Genomic DNA, 17,673 nt, shown 5'->3' with positions numbered 1-17,673 from the left:
GAAAATATTTTTGAGTGAAACCTCCAGAAGATCCTTGTATTTCAATTTCTTGCTTAGACCTTGTGTCTTGGATGTTGAGTGTGGCCTTCAGCCGATCTAATCAAGGGAGATCGATTAAAATTTCGAGTGTTTTGTATCCTTGTTGTAATATTGTGTGTCTATAAATGACGTTTGTATGCTGAGTGCAACTGACGGCAACTTATTTTGGCCCCTTTCCACAACCTAATCCGCTCTGTCCTGCTAGCCCAGGCATTTCAAGGTTGTCTTCATTCTAGTATACCACCATCTGCTCGATACAATTTGAAACGAGACTCGTCCGACCAGGCAACGTGTTTCCTGTAATCAACAGTCCAATGTCGGTGTTGGCACAGGCGAGGCGTAAAGCTTTTTGTCGTGCAGTTAGCAAGGGTACACGAGTGGGCCTTCGGCTCCGAAAGACCGTATCGATGATGTTTCGCACGCTGACAGTTGTTGATGGTCCAGCACTGAAGGTTGCACTTCTGTCACACTCAACCATTCTCTTTAGTCGTCGTTGGTCCCGTTCTTGCAGGACTTTATCCCAGCTGCAGCGAAGTCGGAAATCTGATGTTTTACCGGACTGCTGATACGGCATACTCATCAAATGTCGTGACCTGCCATTGTAGCAGGAGTAACCGATCTAACAAGTGCGCCAGCCAAGTACGACCGTAAGGGCACGTTTTACGCTGTGCTGAATGAGGTATAATGAGGGCCACAGCTTGCCGGCGCATTCAACTTAGACAGCACAGGTCAGCCAGCGGTCCAACTAACCTGCAATGATGTGAGCAGCTTCAGTTCAGACATAAAAAGAGACGAGCAAGGAAACGATGTAGCTTCGAATGTCATTTAATTTTAATCAGAATGAAATAATATAGAGAAACTCTACTGTTACCGCGAGCTTCTTAGGTGACCAGACGGAAGGCATAAAATGTACTCGTTCTCACCGGCCATAGTATTCGAATTACAAACACGAGTGATGAAAATTTCTAACGTAAACATAGGGTAATTTTTCTGAGTGAGTTATGTGTGATGCAAAAGCATACTGCAGGGGTTTCACCGTACTGTTGAATACTGAAGTCATTGAAGGTATTCGTCAGTCATCTGATAATCTCTTAGCTCCTTCCTTACCCGAAACAGAAAAATAAATTTCGGTTCTGGAAGTGCCGCCCGCGACGTTGATAACGAGTCTGTCAACAACAGAATCCACGAAGTCAACTGGCGCCGCATTTTCTCTTCTTCTTTTATGACGAGCCGTTCTATATGTCGCCAGCGTTCGGCAGTGACGTGAAAAAGCTGCGTGCCTTAGTTCCAGTACGCCTGGCAGCATAACAGTCTTGTTACTTCTCGGGCTCAATCCCGCAACTTGGCTCCAGATCAGTTCTACTGGGCTCATTTTGTAATTGTCTCAAGATGGCCTTGTAAGCCGAAAACCGTTAGCAGTAAAGGTAATATTGTGAAACAAAAGCAAACTGGTGCTTTTCATTTATTATTATAATGTTGTTCTACCAAGAATCGACGGAAGATTCTGTTAATATGATTACTTTTCATATTTCTACGATACTTATCTACCTCTGTAGCATAAAACGATGGACATAATCGATATAGAGAAGATTTGGGTGCTCATCTTTGCCTTAAAAAATTAAATTTTTATGTTTTCTTAATGTAAGCAACTTATGTGAACAGTCTTTCACAAAATATCGATAATTAAGAATTTGTATTTGAAATAAAAACAGGAATTCGCGTCCAGTACGCAATAAGAAAAAAAAGGAGGTGCATTATTCATAAAAAATAGAGATGAGCTTTATAATTAGAGATGTAGGTATTTGAAACTGACCGAGAAAAAAAATGACAGTAGGAAGACACGACCCAACGAATAATTATCTGTGGCTTGATAGCACTCCATCACGGAACCGATTGCGCAACATGTGCGATACTGATACTGTCAACAGTATTACACAGAGGAGGTAGGAAACATCAAGGTCGACTACCTCCGTAAATTTATGAAAAACATTAAGATCATCCAATTTCTCGGGCTTTTTAACCGTATTACACACGTGTGTTTCACTACGGAATATAAAGCAGCCTCAGCCATTTTCATACTGCGCATTAACAGCGCGACAATCAGAGAACAACACTGCAGAGGCCGTGACTGTACACGATTTTAAAATAAGAACCATATATCTAAAGCATGATTAAGAAAAAACGTTGATGGCTGATAGAACATTTAAATATCTTATAGTTTCATGTAACATAACTTAGTAACAAGATATCTAATACGTACGTAGGACCTACTTCCAAGAGCGTAGCAACATTAGTGTACGTGTGCTACGGCTTCTGGCCAATCATCGCGTTTGTGTTTGTTTACATGAGGTTTATTCTTATGATGAACCGATTATAGCAACGCCGCATACCATCAAAATATATCGCTTTTAACTGTTTCCCTCTTAAAATGGATGTTAATCTCTTCAGTGTGAATATAAGATTTGTTAGTCTTTGGAACTCGTTTGTCCGTTTCATTGTGGAAAACACAGATTCAAATACCGGAGGTATAACAAGGAGAGAGGGTGCTACAGACTTACGCTGTAAGTTGTTTTGAAGCCAGCGCTTCCATCTTAGATGCATGAAAACATAAGCAGGCTACCGTGTTACGAATGGAGGCCGAAATGCACGCGTTTTAGCTCACGCAGGCTGGCGTGAGGAGGGAAGAACTATACTGACGTGAGGTCTGGAACATGACAAGGATTTAGAATTCACAAAGCGGACGTAATTAGTTTGATACGTAACTTTAATCCATTGATGATGAACGTCGCTCTTGACGGTACATGAATCACAATATTATCTGTTCAGTATAATAGTAACTGAATATGGCGCCTTGCTTGGTCGTAGCAAATGACGTAGCTGAAGGCTATGCCAAACTGTCGTCTCTGCAAATGAGAGCGTCTGTAGTCAGCGAACCATCGCTAGCAGCTGTACAACTGGGGCGAGTGCTAGGAAGTCTCTCTAGACCTGCCGTGTGGCGGCGCTCGGTCTGCTATCACTGATTGTGGCGACGCGCGGGTCCGACGTATACTAACGGACCGAGGCCGATTTAAAGGCTACCACCTAGCAAGTGTGGTGTCTGGCAGTGACACCTCTGTCTACACTCTACGAACACACATACGCCTGTAGCGCAGTTGCCTACAACCTAGTGTCGTCGTGTGAACTAGGCTTTAGTAGAAGCAAGTAAATATGGTAGATAAACAAGCTGTCCCTCGCAATCTACGCAGCACTACATGTCTCAACGGGAATCTCCTCACTCGGTGCTCTCTTTGCTGCCGGATGGGACAGATAAGCCGTCAGTAAACACAGCCGTCGATCGGATCCTCAGAGGCGGCGGTTACGTAAAGGCGACTCATGCCCGATGACCTCTGCGTCCTTCCCAGCCGCCACACCAGACTGATCCTCACGTTGACCTCTCGCGACGGCCTGGGCTGCGGTTATTTAAGCGCCCGAGCGACAGCGCCCGGCGCACTGCGTACGTGTTCTGTGTTTCGGACATGGAGATCAGCTTCAAGAACCGACGCATCCTGGTGACGGGAGCGGGTCGAGGTACATCACCGTAGCGACAACGACAGTGCAATACTTAATTAATAATTTCTACCGCTTTTTAGTAGTATTTATTAGCACGAAGCGTTTCGGCAGCATGCTGCCATCATCAGTTGCTTACAGTTATGTGCATAAGGAGCAGCCAAATGAAAACAAGACAGGTGGGAGAAAAATAAAATATTATTTCAAAAGTAATCGCTGTAACTGTTAACACAGTTATCTCACTGTAAGACAAGAGCGTCAATCCTTTCGTGGAAATATGTTTGTGGTTGCTTACGGAAGCGTGATGGTCCTCAGGAACACACCTCTTCGTCAGAAGCGAATCGGCCGCCAGCAATGTCTTGTTTTAGGGCTCCAAAAATATGGAAACCACGTGCAGAGAGATCGGGACTACGTGGAGGATGTGTAAGGGTTTCCCAGTTACCCAGTGAGGCATAGCTCCGTATACCGATCCTGCCTTGGAGGCGGTTAAGTGGGAGATGTGTCTCAGAGCTGGACAGTGGCAGATGGTGACGCCAGACTAGACGCGCACGTAGTTTATGTATCAGCCGATAGAGGACAGTACTGGGTAGGGGGACTGATTTAGTTTCGATTGTGCCCACTAGCGTGCACTAAAGTAAGAGAATGTTTTCATAAACTGTTCTAGTATTTTTATAAAGCGTTATTATGTCTTTTTGTGTATGTAAAATGTTATAAGTGTGTTTTAGCAGTATGAATGAGGCGTGAGTGTGGTTTAAGGTTAATATGAAGATAATTGTTTAACGATTTATATAGTGGGATTTAGAATGGGAACATTTCGAAAAAGTATGGATGTAGACAAAGGGGATTTTTGTAGAATAGATTTGTAAAGTAAGTTTATGGTAAAGGGAAACTTAATTCAGGTATAAATAACAATAGTAAATAAATTTATGCATAAACAAAACTTCAGCATATTAGATAATTACGTCGGTAAAAAGTGCAGTTGTTAGGTTTACTATTCTGCGAATGGTTATTGATGAAAAGCGCGGACTGACGCGGGAGAATGTTGTTTTGCTATTGGCTGTTGAGTAAACTGACTACTGAGAAAGCAAAATACTTCGCTCGTCTTTCTCTGCTGGTAGAGAAGACTCAGAGTATTCTAGAGAAGAGTCGGAGCCTAGCCATGAAGCAGTTCGGACGTGTGTAGTAGTAGTTCTGGTTAAAACGATAAGTTGCCGGATCTAGCAGGGTTTCATACATCAAAATTGTTGTAAAGTGACGACATAATTATTCCGATGGATGTGTAGAAATTTGGATTTTTTAAGTGAATTTTGTCATGGGAAAAGACTTATATTCCGCGTGGCGTATTGAGCAGGTCGGTGGATGAATACTGGGACTGCATTTGGAACCGACAGACTTAATATTTGGCGAGCATTATCAATCAAAAACAATCAGTATTTTTATACTTACTACGTTTTCGGGAAATGCAACACCATAAGCTTGCTAACATGGGATTGTGAGTGACTGTCTCAAGACTAGCACGGCCTTGGCAGTGATGCTTGTTCACCTAAGTTTCAGAATATATTAATTGAGGACAAAATTTCCAACCTTTCATTTCGTGTGAGAACTCACTCCCGAAACGTAGATTAGTGACAATTGCAGCCTGGTTCACGTCGAAGTACAGTAGGTCTCGCTCGGCTTCCCTACTGATGATCTGCTGAGACAATGTTCACAGGTAGGTGCAGGTCCGTCGTAAAGGGACGGAAGGAACCCAGCGGAACATCTGCAGCAGAGTCGGCACAACCTTGGCAACATGAAGGCAGGCATTATCCTGCGGCGGAATGATGCCGTCCGTCAACATTTCTGGGCGTTTGGACTTCAGTGTCTGCAGAAAGTCCACGTACCGCTGTGCTATAGTTGAGACGCAGTGCTCCAGAAAGTTAATGGGCAGCAGGACCTGGCAATCATAGAAGAAGTTCATCGTGACCTACCGGAGCTGGCGGGCCTGTTGTTTCGCCTATGCTGCAGAAGTATCTCTGGACAGCCGTTACATATCTTTCCCCATATGATTTCTGTATTTTTAAGCACTAACGAAAGACATTCGTGTGCGTCGATTTGCTGAGGACGAAGACGTAATATTTGTCCACGAAGGCGCTGACTGTCTTGTCTCACAGTGGGACATACAGGGTGTTTCAAAAATGACCGGTATATTTGAAACGGCAATACAAACTAAACGAGCAGCGATAGAAATACACCGTTTGTTGCAATATGCTTGGGACAACAGTACATTTTCAGGCAGACAAACTTTCGGAATTACAGTAGTTAGAATTGTCAACAACAGATGGCGCTGCGGTCTGGGAAACTCTATAGTACGATATTTTCCACATATCCACCATGCGTAGCAATAATATGGCGTAGTCTCTGAATGAAATTACCCGAAACCTTTGACAACGTGTCTGGTGGAATGGCTTCACGTGCAGATGAGATGTACTGCTTCAGCTGTTCAATTGTTTCTGGATTCTGGCGGTACACCTGGTCTTTCAAGTGTCCCCACAGAAAGAAGTCACAGGGGTTCCCGTCTGGCGAATAGGGAGGCCAATCCACGCCGCCTCCTGTATGTTTCGGATAGCCCAAAGCAATCACGCGATCATCGAAATATTCAATCAGAAAATTAAAGACGTCGGCCGTGCGATGTGGCCGGGCACCATCTTGCATAAACCACGAGGTGTTCGCAGTGTCGACTAAGGCAGTTTGTACCGCCACAAATTCATGAAGAATGTCCAGATAGCGTGATGCAGCAATCGTTTCGGATCTGAAAAATGGGCCAATGAATCCTTTGGAAGAAATGGCGGCCCAGACCAGTACTTTTTGAGGATGCAGGGACGATGGGACTGCAACATGGGGCTTTTCGGTTCCCCATATGCGCCAGTTCTGTTTATTGACGAAGCCGTCCAGGTAAAAATAAGTTTCGTCAGTAAACTAAATGCTGCCCACATGCATATCGCCGTCATCAATCCTGGGCACTATATCGTTAGCGAATGTCTCTCGTGCAGCAATGGTAGCGGCGCTGAGGGGTTGCTGCGTTTGAATTTTGTATGGATAGAGGTGTAAACTCTGGCGCATGAGACGATACGTGGACGTTGGCGTCATTTGGACCGCAGCTGCAACACAGCGAACGGAAACCCGAGGCCGCTGTTGGATCACCTGCTGCACTAGCTGCGCGTTGCCCTATGTGGTTGCCGTACGCAGTCGCCCTAGCTTTCCGGCACGTTCATCCGTCACGTTCCCAGTCCGTTGAAATTTTTCAAACAGATCCTTTATTGTATCGCTTTTCGGTCCTTTGGTTACATTAAACCTCCATTGAAAACTTTCTCTTGTTGCAACAACACTGTGTTCTAGGCGGTGGAATTCCAACACCAGAAAAATCCTCTGTTCTAAGGAATAAACCATGTTGTCCACAGCACACTTGCACGTTGTGCACAGCACACGCTTACAGCAGAAAGACGACGTACAGAATGCTGCACCCACAGACTGCTTTGTCTTCTATATCTTTCACATCACCTGCAGCGCCATCTGTTGTTGAATTGTAACTACTGTAATTTCGAAAGTTTGTCCACCTGAAAATGTACTGTTGTCCCAAGCATATTGCAACAAACGGTGTATTTCTATCGCTGCTCGTTTAGTTTTTATTGCTGTTTCAAATATACCGGTCATTTTTGAAACACCCTGTATATACCACTGTGAGACAAGACAGTCAGCGCCTTCGTGGACAAATATTACGTCTTCGTCCTCAGCAAATCGACGCACACGAATGTCTTTCGTTAGTGCTTAAAAATACAGAATTCATATGGGGAAAGATATGTAACGACTGTCCAGAGATACTTCTGCTGCATAGTCGAAACAACGAACATAATGGAATGTACTCGAATTAAGTCGGGTGATGCTCAGGGAATTAGATTAGGAAATGAGACACTTGAAGTAGTAAAGGAGTTTTGCTATTTGGGGAGTAAAATAACTGATGATGGTCGACATAGAGAGGATATAAAATGTAGACTGGCAATGGCAAGGAATGCGTTTCTGAAGAAGAGAAATTTGTTAACATCGAGTAGAGAGTTAACTGTCAGGAATTCGTTTCTGAAAGTATTTGTATGGAGTGTAGCCATGTATAGAAGTCAAACATGGGCGATAAATAGTTTGTACAAGAAGAGAATAGAAGCTTTCGAAATGTGGTGCTACAGAAGAATGCTGAAGATTAGATGGGTAGATCACATAACTAATGAGGAGGTATTCAATAGAATTGGGAGAAGAGGAGTTTGTGGCATAAGTTGACAAGAAGAAGGGACCGGCTGGTAGGACATGTTCTGAGGCATCAAGGGATCACAAATTTAGCATTGGAGGGCAGCGTGGAGGGTAAAAATCGTAGACCAAGAGATGAATACACTAAGCAGATTCAGAAGGATGTAGGTTGCAGTAAGTACTGGCAGATGAAGAAGCTTGCACAGGATAGAGTAGCATGGACAGTTGCATGAAACCAGTCACAGGACTGAAGAGCACAACAACAACGACATTGATGTCTTCCTTGCGAGGTGCGTTCTATATTGAATTACACGGTATTTTTTCCCATCATTCAGCGCTCGCCGTATGACTGATCGCTATAGGTGCAAGTATGTAGTGCTTTGGTCAAACCGTAGGTGGCAGCGCAGTCGCTATAAGTGTAATCCCTGAAACATTTTCCCACATGCTGTCATTACGTGACAAGGCAATATGTAGTGTGATCATCAAGGACAGCCCTGCACGGCGTGGTTTCTGTGCAAGGAGGACGTAGGCACCTCGGATATTCACAGGCGGCTGGTGGCAATTTGTGGAGAGTGTGCACTGTCAATAAAAGATGTTCCAGCAACGCGACAAAGCCCGTCCCCCTACGATTACGACTCGGAAGACTACGGCTGCTGGAGCTGCAATGGGGTTCCAGGTACTGCCACACCCATCGTATTCTCCTGGCTTTTCCCCTTTTGATTCCCACATACTCAGGCCTATGAAGAAACCTCTGTGCAACAGCACTTCACAATACTTCTAAATTCGTGTCTGTATGTATCAAGTTACTATCTGATAAATGTATAGAACAGTGTTAAAATTAAACTTTTGAATGTGAATATGTGGAGCTCATGCTACTCGATGTGAAATGCAGACTAGTCGGTATATTAAACAATCCGTCTGCGAGAAAGTAACCCGTTTGCCATGGAATTTACTTATGCTGTCTGACTGCAAAACAAAATTATTCTGTATAGAATGTTGGCCCTGAATACAATTAATCTTTATCCTTAGCCTTGAAAACAATCACTGCACCAGAACCGTTACTCTAATTACAGAGGAAATGAACATTTAAATAAACGCATCTGACTTTCTGATAAACTGCTTGTAAACTTACAAGATAGCACTTCGCTGAAATCTTTTGCTAAAATGAAACCTCTGAATTATTATAATATTTTCAAAAATACCACATTCTGACAATCGCTGTATCTTACAGTGGACATGGTTTTGATGATAATTAAATTTCTTGGCCTACCTGTGAGCAAATTTCATTTGCTGTACTTGAGATATGCAATGGTAGACGGTATCTCACAAATTTTCACAAAAACTGCGTCTAAAGCACATGGAATGTGCGGTGCGAGTATACAAGCACATTCATAAAGCTAAAAAATGAAAGACGAGCAACTAAACTTAATGATTGATCAATTAGAATAAAGACTCCAAGCTTCATTAAACCATATGTCCTAGTCATTTTGCAACTTGTTTTGATCTTCTGATGACTTTTCTAGACGGTAAATGACGGCATCTTCTGCAAATAATTCAAGAAGGTTCAAAATGGTTCAAATGGCTCTGAGCACTATGGGACTTAACTTCTGTGATCATAAATCCCCTAGAACTACTTAAACCTAACTACACTAAGGACATCACACACATCCATGCCCGATGCAGGATTCGAACCTGCTTGCAGCTATCATATGTTAGTTAGAATGTAGTAAAGTACTCTCATTTAGCGCAAAGTATCGTTTTGAAAAAATGCAGTGCTAGATTGTCTAAATGTTACTGTCTAAAATACCTGCTTCACAGGTGGTGAAAAAGGCAGGCAAGTTAAACTCATTTGAAACATAATTTATCCTTGATTACGAACATGAATGATTTTTTTGGTAGTTATTTGAGCTCATTGGTCAGTAGGTTGCCTTGAAATGTAAAAATATAAACTATTTCAAGTAAAGCTAAGAATTAACTTCGGTTGAATTAGTTTTTACTACTGAAATAACCGTAGAGTTTGACTAGTGATACTATACTAGTTTAGGGTCCCCGCCATATTCTTCTAATATTAGAAAGATAATGGGAATATTATTGCTACTATGGAAATCTGATATATTTCTTTAAATTCGAGTGTAAAAAGTGTAATTGAGATATTATTTTTTTGTGATTGTTACATGTCAGTTAAGTTAGAAGCCCCCCACCTCCCCCATGTCCAACTTTAGTACTGTACTTCCTGCAGTAACATCTCAGTACTGAGTCAAGTAATGATCTTGATTGTAGCTGTTATTAGTATGAGTTTGGTGCATTTTTGATTTCTATGATTACTGGTTTGTGCATTATTGGTAACTGCTGCTACCCACAGCTCAGAGAGCCCTGTGTCTGTTTGTGTCGTGTGTGCTGTTCAAAGGCAATACTAATGAGAGTAACTTCAATAACTGATATTCAAGTTTCTTAAACTTATATTTCCAAATTAATGTGCCTAATTAGGCTGCCGACCGTTCGTCTTTTTCATTCACATATTAATTTGACTACTTTCATTAAACCCCAAAGTTAAAGTCTGTTTAGTTTTTCTATTCATCGCACTACATTGAAAATTATAGTCCCATACCCTTATCTGTTAGACAAACATGCGGACAAAATTCTAAATCCTCTCGGAGGGTAACATTAGTTTGTTCCACGGCAGGCTATTGTTATACGTAGCTTTTCCCATGACATCAGTAAAGGTTAGGTTGCTGGGGCAGAGTAACACATACGCTAGTGCATTACACATTTGCAAGCTACTGTTATACTTGGTAGTCGCTCTGCCGCGGTGTAAGTTAATGCTTTGTTTGCACGCCGTCAGCGCACACTACAATCTTCCGACGGCCAAGTCCCAAGCCGTGCTTAGCTGCAGTCCGCCGCCCTTATTGAGGCTGTTGTCATAAATTTTTATCTCGAGCGCTTCATTTATTACGCTATCTCAGAAACTATTAGTCCGTATAAAAGCAGATATCGTGTTGAATGCAGTACAATGTCCGCTTTCTAGAGCATACTCTGCCACCACCTATTTCTTCGGTGCCATAGACGAAAGCATACCTCTCGCTCTACACAACTGCTCAATAATACGCGCAGTAAATCCGACATAAAAGTGTTCGCATCCACACGGTATTCTATGTATTCCTGGCGTTCTGAGGCCTTCAAGTATTGAGTGGGAACGCTGAGCGCACTTGGCATGTTTTTAATGCACAATCTTTTTTTACGAATTAATTAAATTAATAATATTATATTATGTTTATAAAAATGTTCAGCGCAAAGAGTTTTTATAAGATAAAAATCGATTTTTTTATCTTCTAAGTTTTTTACAATCGAAGACTTTTTTATCTTATAAAAAACTTGGTACCGAAAATGTTAATAAACATAACATAATAAAATACTCATTTTTATTTATTTTTATTTTATGGCCTCTACTCATTTATACAAAGGTTTATACAGGTTGTTGTTACTCAATAATACAATACAGTTCAGTAATAATTCAATAAGAAAAAATACAATAGAGCAGTAGCTGTACAGGGATTGTTATAATTTGTTATTATAGGAAGGGTGTTTTGCTCTCCTATCTACCCAATACGTCTTCATTGTTTCATATATTTTCTTTCTTTCTTCGTCTGAGATCACTCTTCCTGCAGCACTTTTACTGATCTTCGTTTATACCCTGGTTTGTGTGTCTTGCAGGATTCTGGTTGTCTTTGTTTTGTTTTTTAGGTCGTCTACGGTAATTTGGAGTTCTCTTATATCTTCATTAATTTCTATGATCCATTAAATATTGCTCTTACACCTTATACACCGTTTCATTTGAAGCTATTACCCACTGCTCAGTTGCTCAGTATTGTTTATTTATGCATATTCTAATTATTCTTCTTTATGTCTTTAGAATTTTGTTGTTTCGAAGATGGTTTCAGCTGCTTTAGTTATTTCTGGTTGTGTAACTATTGCATAATGTTTTAATTTTGCATGTGTGGATAGGTTTTTTTAATTATATGTGGTTTTGGAAATGTAATTTGCTTTGTTCAGTTTTTCTGTTTTGTTTTGCCAAGACGGTTTCTCACTTAGATTGTAAGTTACGATTTCACATAAATATTTAAATTTTTCAAAAATTTCGATTTCTCGCCCTCTTGTTGTAATTTTGTTTGGAAGTGGTGAATCAGTTAGCGTAACTCTGTCTTTTTAAATGATATTCTGAAACCTGCTTTCTGTGCTATTTCTTGTAGTGATTTAACTTTTTGTCTGGTTTCTTGAACATTGTTGGCTCGAGAGCAAAACCATCAGCAAATCCTAAGCAGTTCAAACTTATAATAATTTTAGCACTCCCTATCCTTATGTTCTTTAGGTTATACTAGTGTACTATTCTTTCAATGTGTATTCCAGGGCGCAATTGAAAAATAACGGTGATAGCCAGTCACCTCTTAAATCTGCTTTCATAAGCAACTGTTCAGAAATTTCTCCTCTAGACTTCGATTTTCTGTTGGTTTAAGTTTTAGTAATTTAATTAGTTTTGGATGGAGTCAAGATTCCTTAAAATTCTTAGTACTGCAGGTCTTGCCTTCTTAAAATCTGCAAATACCATTGCAAGATGTTTGTTTCGTTTCGTGTAGTATGCCATAATCAATTTTAAACTAACGATATGCTCTGCACGGCTTCTCCACGGTCTGAACCCCCCCTGGGATTCCTCTGACCCCTGTTACAGTTGTTCCTTGATCTTCCACGTAGGATCTCGTATCAAATCCTGTATGTGCGGTCTAGGAGGGAGATTCCGCTGTAGTTTTATGAATTGCTCTTATCCTCCTTCTTCTGAAGTGGCTCCGGTCCAATGTCCAAGGAATTGCACTGTTACCGAAAATTCACCTTTTTCTGATTATCATGTGTAGTTGTTATGGGACTGCATGTTTGTGTTTGGTTCTGTTGTGTTGTTGTCTGTGGTTTGGTGCTTTTTTCTTTTATCTTACTTTTAATTTTGTTGTTTATCTTTGTGACTACGTTATTATTGTAACCATCATTTTTGCTATCTGAATTATTATGTCCAGCTCTTTTTTGGTAAGTTTCTTTGGTGAGTGGTACTGTGTTGAGTCTATGGAGCATGTGTCAAAGTGCTGCTTGCTTTTGTGAGTGTGGGTGGTTCGAAGATTGGGGAATGATGATGTCCTTTGCTGTGGGTTTATGGTAAATTTCAAACATATGCTTACTGTTATGTATATCTTGTTGAAGTCAGTATGTAGTTTCTCAATTTTTGTCTGTGGTTCATCTATTAAGCAAAGGATGTCATCCGTATATCTGAATCAATACAATATGTTGTATTCTTTTGTTACTACTTTTGTGAAAATGATCTTTTCAATGTGGTTTACAAAAATATTTGCTAAAGCTCCGGAAACTGGGGTATAAACATCATGAACAGAAGCTAGTCTTGAACATACACTTAGTACTTTGTTAGGTTGCCAACAAGTAGGTAATCGTGCGTAAGAGGAGGAAATAAGCAATTGAGTTGCAATATTTACGTTGTGAAAAGCAGTGTGAGACGAAATAGTTATATCGAGTGGAAAAAGAATAATAGTACACCACAGGAAAGATGAGAAACGTGGTGAACAGTATGAAGAAAGTCAGAACGAAAAGTTGTGCTTATATGGCAATAATAAGAGTGCTAGTGCGACCTCCAGACCAGATGTGAGGAAACGCAGATCAGCAAATTGTAATTAATTTTTTACAAAATAAACGTGACGTGAACTGTATCCTTATACATCCCCCTTATAGATGCCTTAGATCAAGATAAGGAGTAACGCGTATGGGATAAATAAATTAGGTAGCAGCAGGAAAAGCCAGTTTATTTACAAAAAAAGTACCTTGTGTAGTGTTTATTACGTCTTTATGGAATCCTCTCTTAATTCGCCTAATGTTCTGCGTGAATTTTTTCCTTCCCTTTTTGTGCGCGATCGTATTTTCTCCTGTTTTGTATGCTTGTACCTTAACCATGCGTAGTGTCTTTCTTCGTGGAATTTGTCACATTTCGGTGTCCACCATGCATATTTTCTTCGAGGGTGCAAGGGAACTACATTCTCGGCTTGTTTCCTGTGACTTGGTACCAGGTCTAGATTGTTTGCTACTTTAATGGTTTGTGTTATTTGTTGATATTTGTCATTTTTAATTAGCTGGTGCTGATCATGCACTCTTCTCGTTTCATTAATTTTTTCATTCTTTTTCTTTAATGAAGTGACTTCGATTTTAATTTTAACTAAGTAGTGGCTTAGCCTGTGCCTCTCAACACGTTGACGTTGTATATTTCCTTACGAAAATTTGAGTCTATACAGATATGGTCTAGTTGCCACTCCCCCTTCATCCAACTTCATTTGGCTTCCTCTTGAAGTATGTTGATTGAGATATAATGTTGTGTTCTCAGGAGTGTTTACAAGTCTTTGAACATTCTTGTTTATAAAGTTATGTGGCCACTGCTTTCCAGTTGCATCTTTATATGTCCTTTCTTCTCCCAGCTTGGGGTTGAAGTCTCAAAATAAGATGTTTCCATTTCTGTCATTTATTCTGTCCACAGTTTGTTCGAGGAGGTCCCAAAATTTATCTACCTCTTCTGTGTTTTTGATATAATTTTTTTTCATTTATAGTTCTGTCGGTTTTGTTCATTGTTTTAACAGTGAGAGTTGGAATTCTTGGTGATATTGCTTGAAAATCAGTTATTGACTCAATTATTTTTATGTTCACTATAAATCCTTTTCCAAATTACGGACATTACTTCATAACCCTCTGTCCTGGTTTCCCGTTATAAATTCGATACCCTTGTTACTTGAATAGATCTATCATGTTTCTCATTTCTTGTAGCCCCGCTATTAAAATATTTTTGTTTATATAATTCACCTATGAAAAGTCTGGAGTTTTCCGATCTAAGGTAGTGAGTTTATGATGTATGTTGCTATATAATTTTTTTGCTTATGTTGACTCTTCTTTTTGCGTGTCAGTGTGCAATTGGGTGTTTGCAAATGCTCCGATTCATTGCTGTCTTCAAGGTGGCTACCCACGGAGTCCGATGTAGCCTTTACCTGCCTTTTTGGCCAGGACAGTGGTACTTTTTTCCTAAAAGACCTTTCCATATTTAACTTCGAAAGGTAATTAACCTTAGCTGGAGCAAGCTTCGATTTGAAGCTACTGTTGTTAACTGCAGAGGGTGGGTTTGGTCCGTGACAGTTACGTTATTCCACTCAAGTCCATTAGTTAGCCAGTTAGGACCTGCCCTACCCCTCCTTCCCCCCCCCCCCCACCACCCCAAATCTACTACCTGGGACGCACCACATAGAAGTATCACCGCCCCTCCTGCTACGGCAATGTAGTAATTTCGTGGGTAATACAATACAATGTAATGTAATATAATACACTGTTAATTGTTTCATATATAATGCAATTAATTTGTAAAAATATGTTGTGTATAAAAAACATGCCAAGTGCACTCTTTGTACCCACTTGCTACTCTTACAGCAGACTTCTTTGGGTCCCCCTTGGGCTTGTGTTTACAGTTTTTGGGAAGAATGTTTACGAAATCAGGCAGCTATTGCAGGTGATTTTCTTGAATACTTCCCATCAAGTGGCTCAGTTCCTTGGGCAGATCCTCAACGTCAGAGATGGGTTCCGTTCGATACACCAAATTCCGTCCGTGTCCCGACTCCCGCCCTCAGGCGGGTTTACCGGATGGGCTCCGCCTTGCGACTCTTAGCCATGATTTTCAGCTTCCTTCTTTGTCCTGTCTCCCTCGCTCCCTCCCCTCCACCCCACCCCCCTTGGTTAGTGCCTCGGCCTCGAATTCGCACGGATCTCCGCCGAGGTCCGAAAGATTCCATCCCCCCTGTGGTGTTCCGTTCCTTTTTCCGCCAAATTTGATGGGAGTTTCGGCTCTAAATCTGCTGATCATGTGGGGTATGCCTTCACGTCCTCTGTTGGAATGGAAAATCATCTGCTGCCACCTACATGTGGGGTGTTTACTGCGGAATTGATGGCAATTTCCCAGGCCATTACCTTTATTAAACAGTCCCAACACAACCGCGTTTTGTTATGTACGGACTCAATGAGTGGCCTTCTTGCTATTGACCAGTGTTTTTCGCGCCATCCCTTGGTCTCTGCCATCCATGAGCATCTCGCTGATATTCACCGTGCCACTTGTTCCGTTGACTTCCTGTGGGTCCCTGGCCATGTGGGTATCCCGGGTAATGAGCTCGCTGATCGTTTGGCTGGGGCAGTAGTGACTTAACCCCCGTTTTCTGTAACCCCTCCTGCAGCGGATTTACGGCTTCACATCAAATCCGACTTCGCATAGTCATGGGCCAATTCTTGGGAAGCTACTGCCCTGTCTAATAAACTTCGTGCGATTAAGGTGACACCAGGACCGTGGCGTTCTTCCTTTCGCCTCTCCCGAAAGGACTCGACCACCCTGTGTCGTCTCTATGTCGTCTCCGCATTGGCCATACCAGGCTGACCCATGGTTTTCGTTTGCGTGATGAGCCACCCCCACTTCGTGGTTGTGGAGCCTCCCAGTCAGCAGTCCACATTTTGGTTGAATCCCCCCTTCTTGTGGCTCTGCATGCTAAGTACAGACTCCCCCACACTTCACCTTTGATGTTGGCTGACGATTCCTGGATGGTCTCTCTGGTCCTGGGTTTCCTCCGGGGAAGGGGGTTTTATTCTCAGTTTTAAGGTTTTTAATCTCTCTCTGCTGTTGGGGCAGGGCGGTGAGTGGTTGAGTGTTTGGGTGTCTCCCACTGTAAGATTCCCGATTCACCTCCCTAACAGAGATCCTTTTTTTCTTCACCTTTTACTCTGTTTTTTACCTTTTTTTTAAGGATTGGTTAGTCTCCTTTTCCCATACGTACTTCTACATACTAGCGGTTGCACGTTTTAAGTCACAGGTGGTCTAGCCTATGCTGCTTCAGCGTAGCGTTGGGTGCGTTCTCTTGCTGACTTCCCTCATTTTCTTTTTACCATTGACAACATGACTGCCCTTTTACGTTTTTAGCCTTTTCCCTTTTATTGTTCTGACTTTCCTGAGATGTAACATTAGCGGAATGGACCACATTTGAAACAAGGGACTGATGACCTTGCTGTTTGGTCCCTTAACCCTCAAACAACCAACCAACCAATCCTTCCGTGTCGATGAGTTTCTGGTGAACACTGTGGCTAAGACACCCATTTGCTTTACAGTTGATGAGGACATCAACGAACGGCAGGCCACCATCTGTCTCTCCTCCATTGTGAACACGATGTCATGGATATTGTTTCTGTGGTCCAAAAATTCTCCAAGCTTTTTATATTCATGAGTCCAACAAAGAACGTATCGTCAGAGAAATGGTAAAAGCAAGTAGGGTGTGCAAAGCCATTCCAGAACGCCATAACATAAACAGGTTACCTATAACTAGACCCTAAGGGCTCCCCATCGTGACGTTGTCTCTCTGGTTAAAATATTCTCCATCATAGAAAAAGTACGATGTTGGCAGAGTATTCTTAACACTCCGATGCTGGCGCCTGTAAACTCACACGGATTTTGGAGCCGGATCTGTGAGGTCCATCACTCAAATTGACAATACTTTGAAAATATCACGTATGGATGAGCTGTAGGATCTAGTAAGGTAATATATTTATTTTTAACAATTTCATTAGAGAACATAGAAATAAGGAACTACGCTTGGAAAAATTTAATGTTCCGTAAATGGTTTACATGGTATGTACGACATACAAAGTCCTGAAAAGTAATTTACAACTAAAAATATAACAAATAAGAGACGTTTTCGTGTTTCT

The 17,673-nt window shown here is 41.5% G+C and overlaps 1 protein-coding gene across 2 annotated transcripts in view; it reads left to right on the top strand.

Moving 5' to 3' along the window:
• Positions 1 to 3,516: 3,516 nt before the first annotated feature.
• LOC126291424 (D-erythrulose reductase-like) overlaps positions 3,517 to 17,673 on the top strand; it is a 73,964-nt gene continuing 59,807 nt past the window's right edge. Inside the window, exon 1 of one of the 2 annotated variants that reach the window (XM_049984939.1) lies at positions 3,517 to 3,606. In XM_049984939.1, the coding sequence (XP_049840896.1) occupies positions 3,555 to 3,606 (52 nt within the window). In that variant the 5' untranslated portion in view covers positions 3,517 to 3,554. Of the gene's footprint in view, positions 3,607 to 3,660; positions 3,765 to 17,673 lie in introns of those variants that run through there. The other variant, XM_049984938.1, reaches the window with a different exon arrangement.

The sequence above is a fragment of the Schistocerca gregaria genome, chromosome 9 (assembly GCF_023897955.1).
Source record: "Schistocerca gregaria isolate iqSchGreg1 chromosome 9, iqSchGreg1.2, whole genome shotgun sequence".
Classification (NCBI taxonomy): domain Eukaryota; kingdom Metazoa; phylum Arthropoda; class Insecta; order Orthoptera; family Acrididae; genus Schistocerca; species Schistocerca gregaria.
The sequence above is the reverse complement of the archived record's forward strand: the minus strand, read 5'-3'. Positions and strand labels throughout refer to the sequence as shown.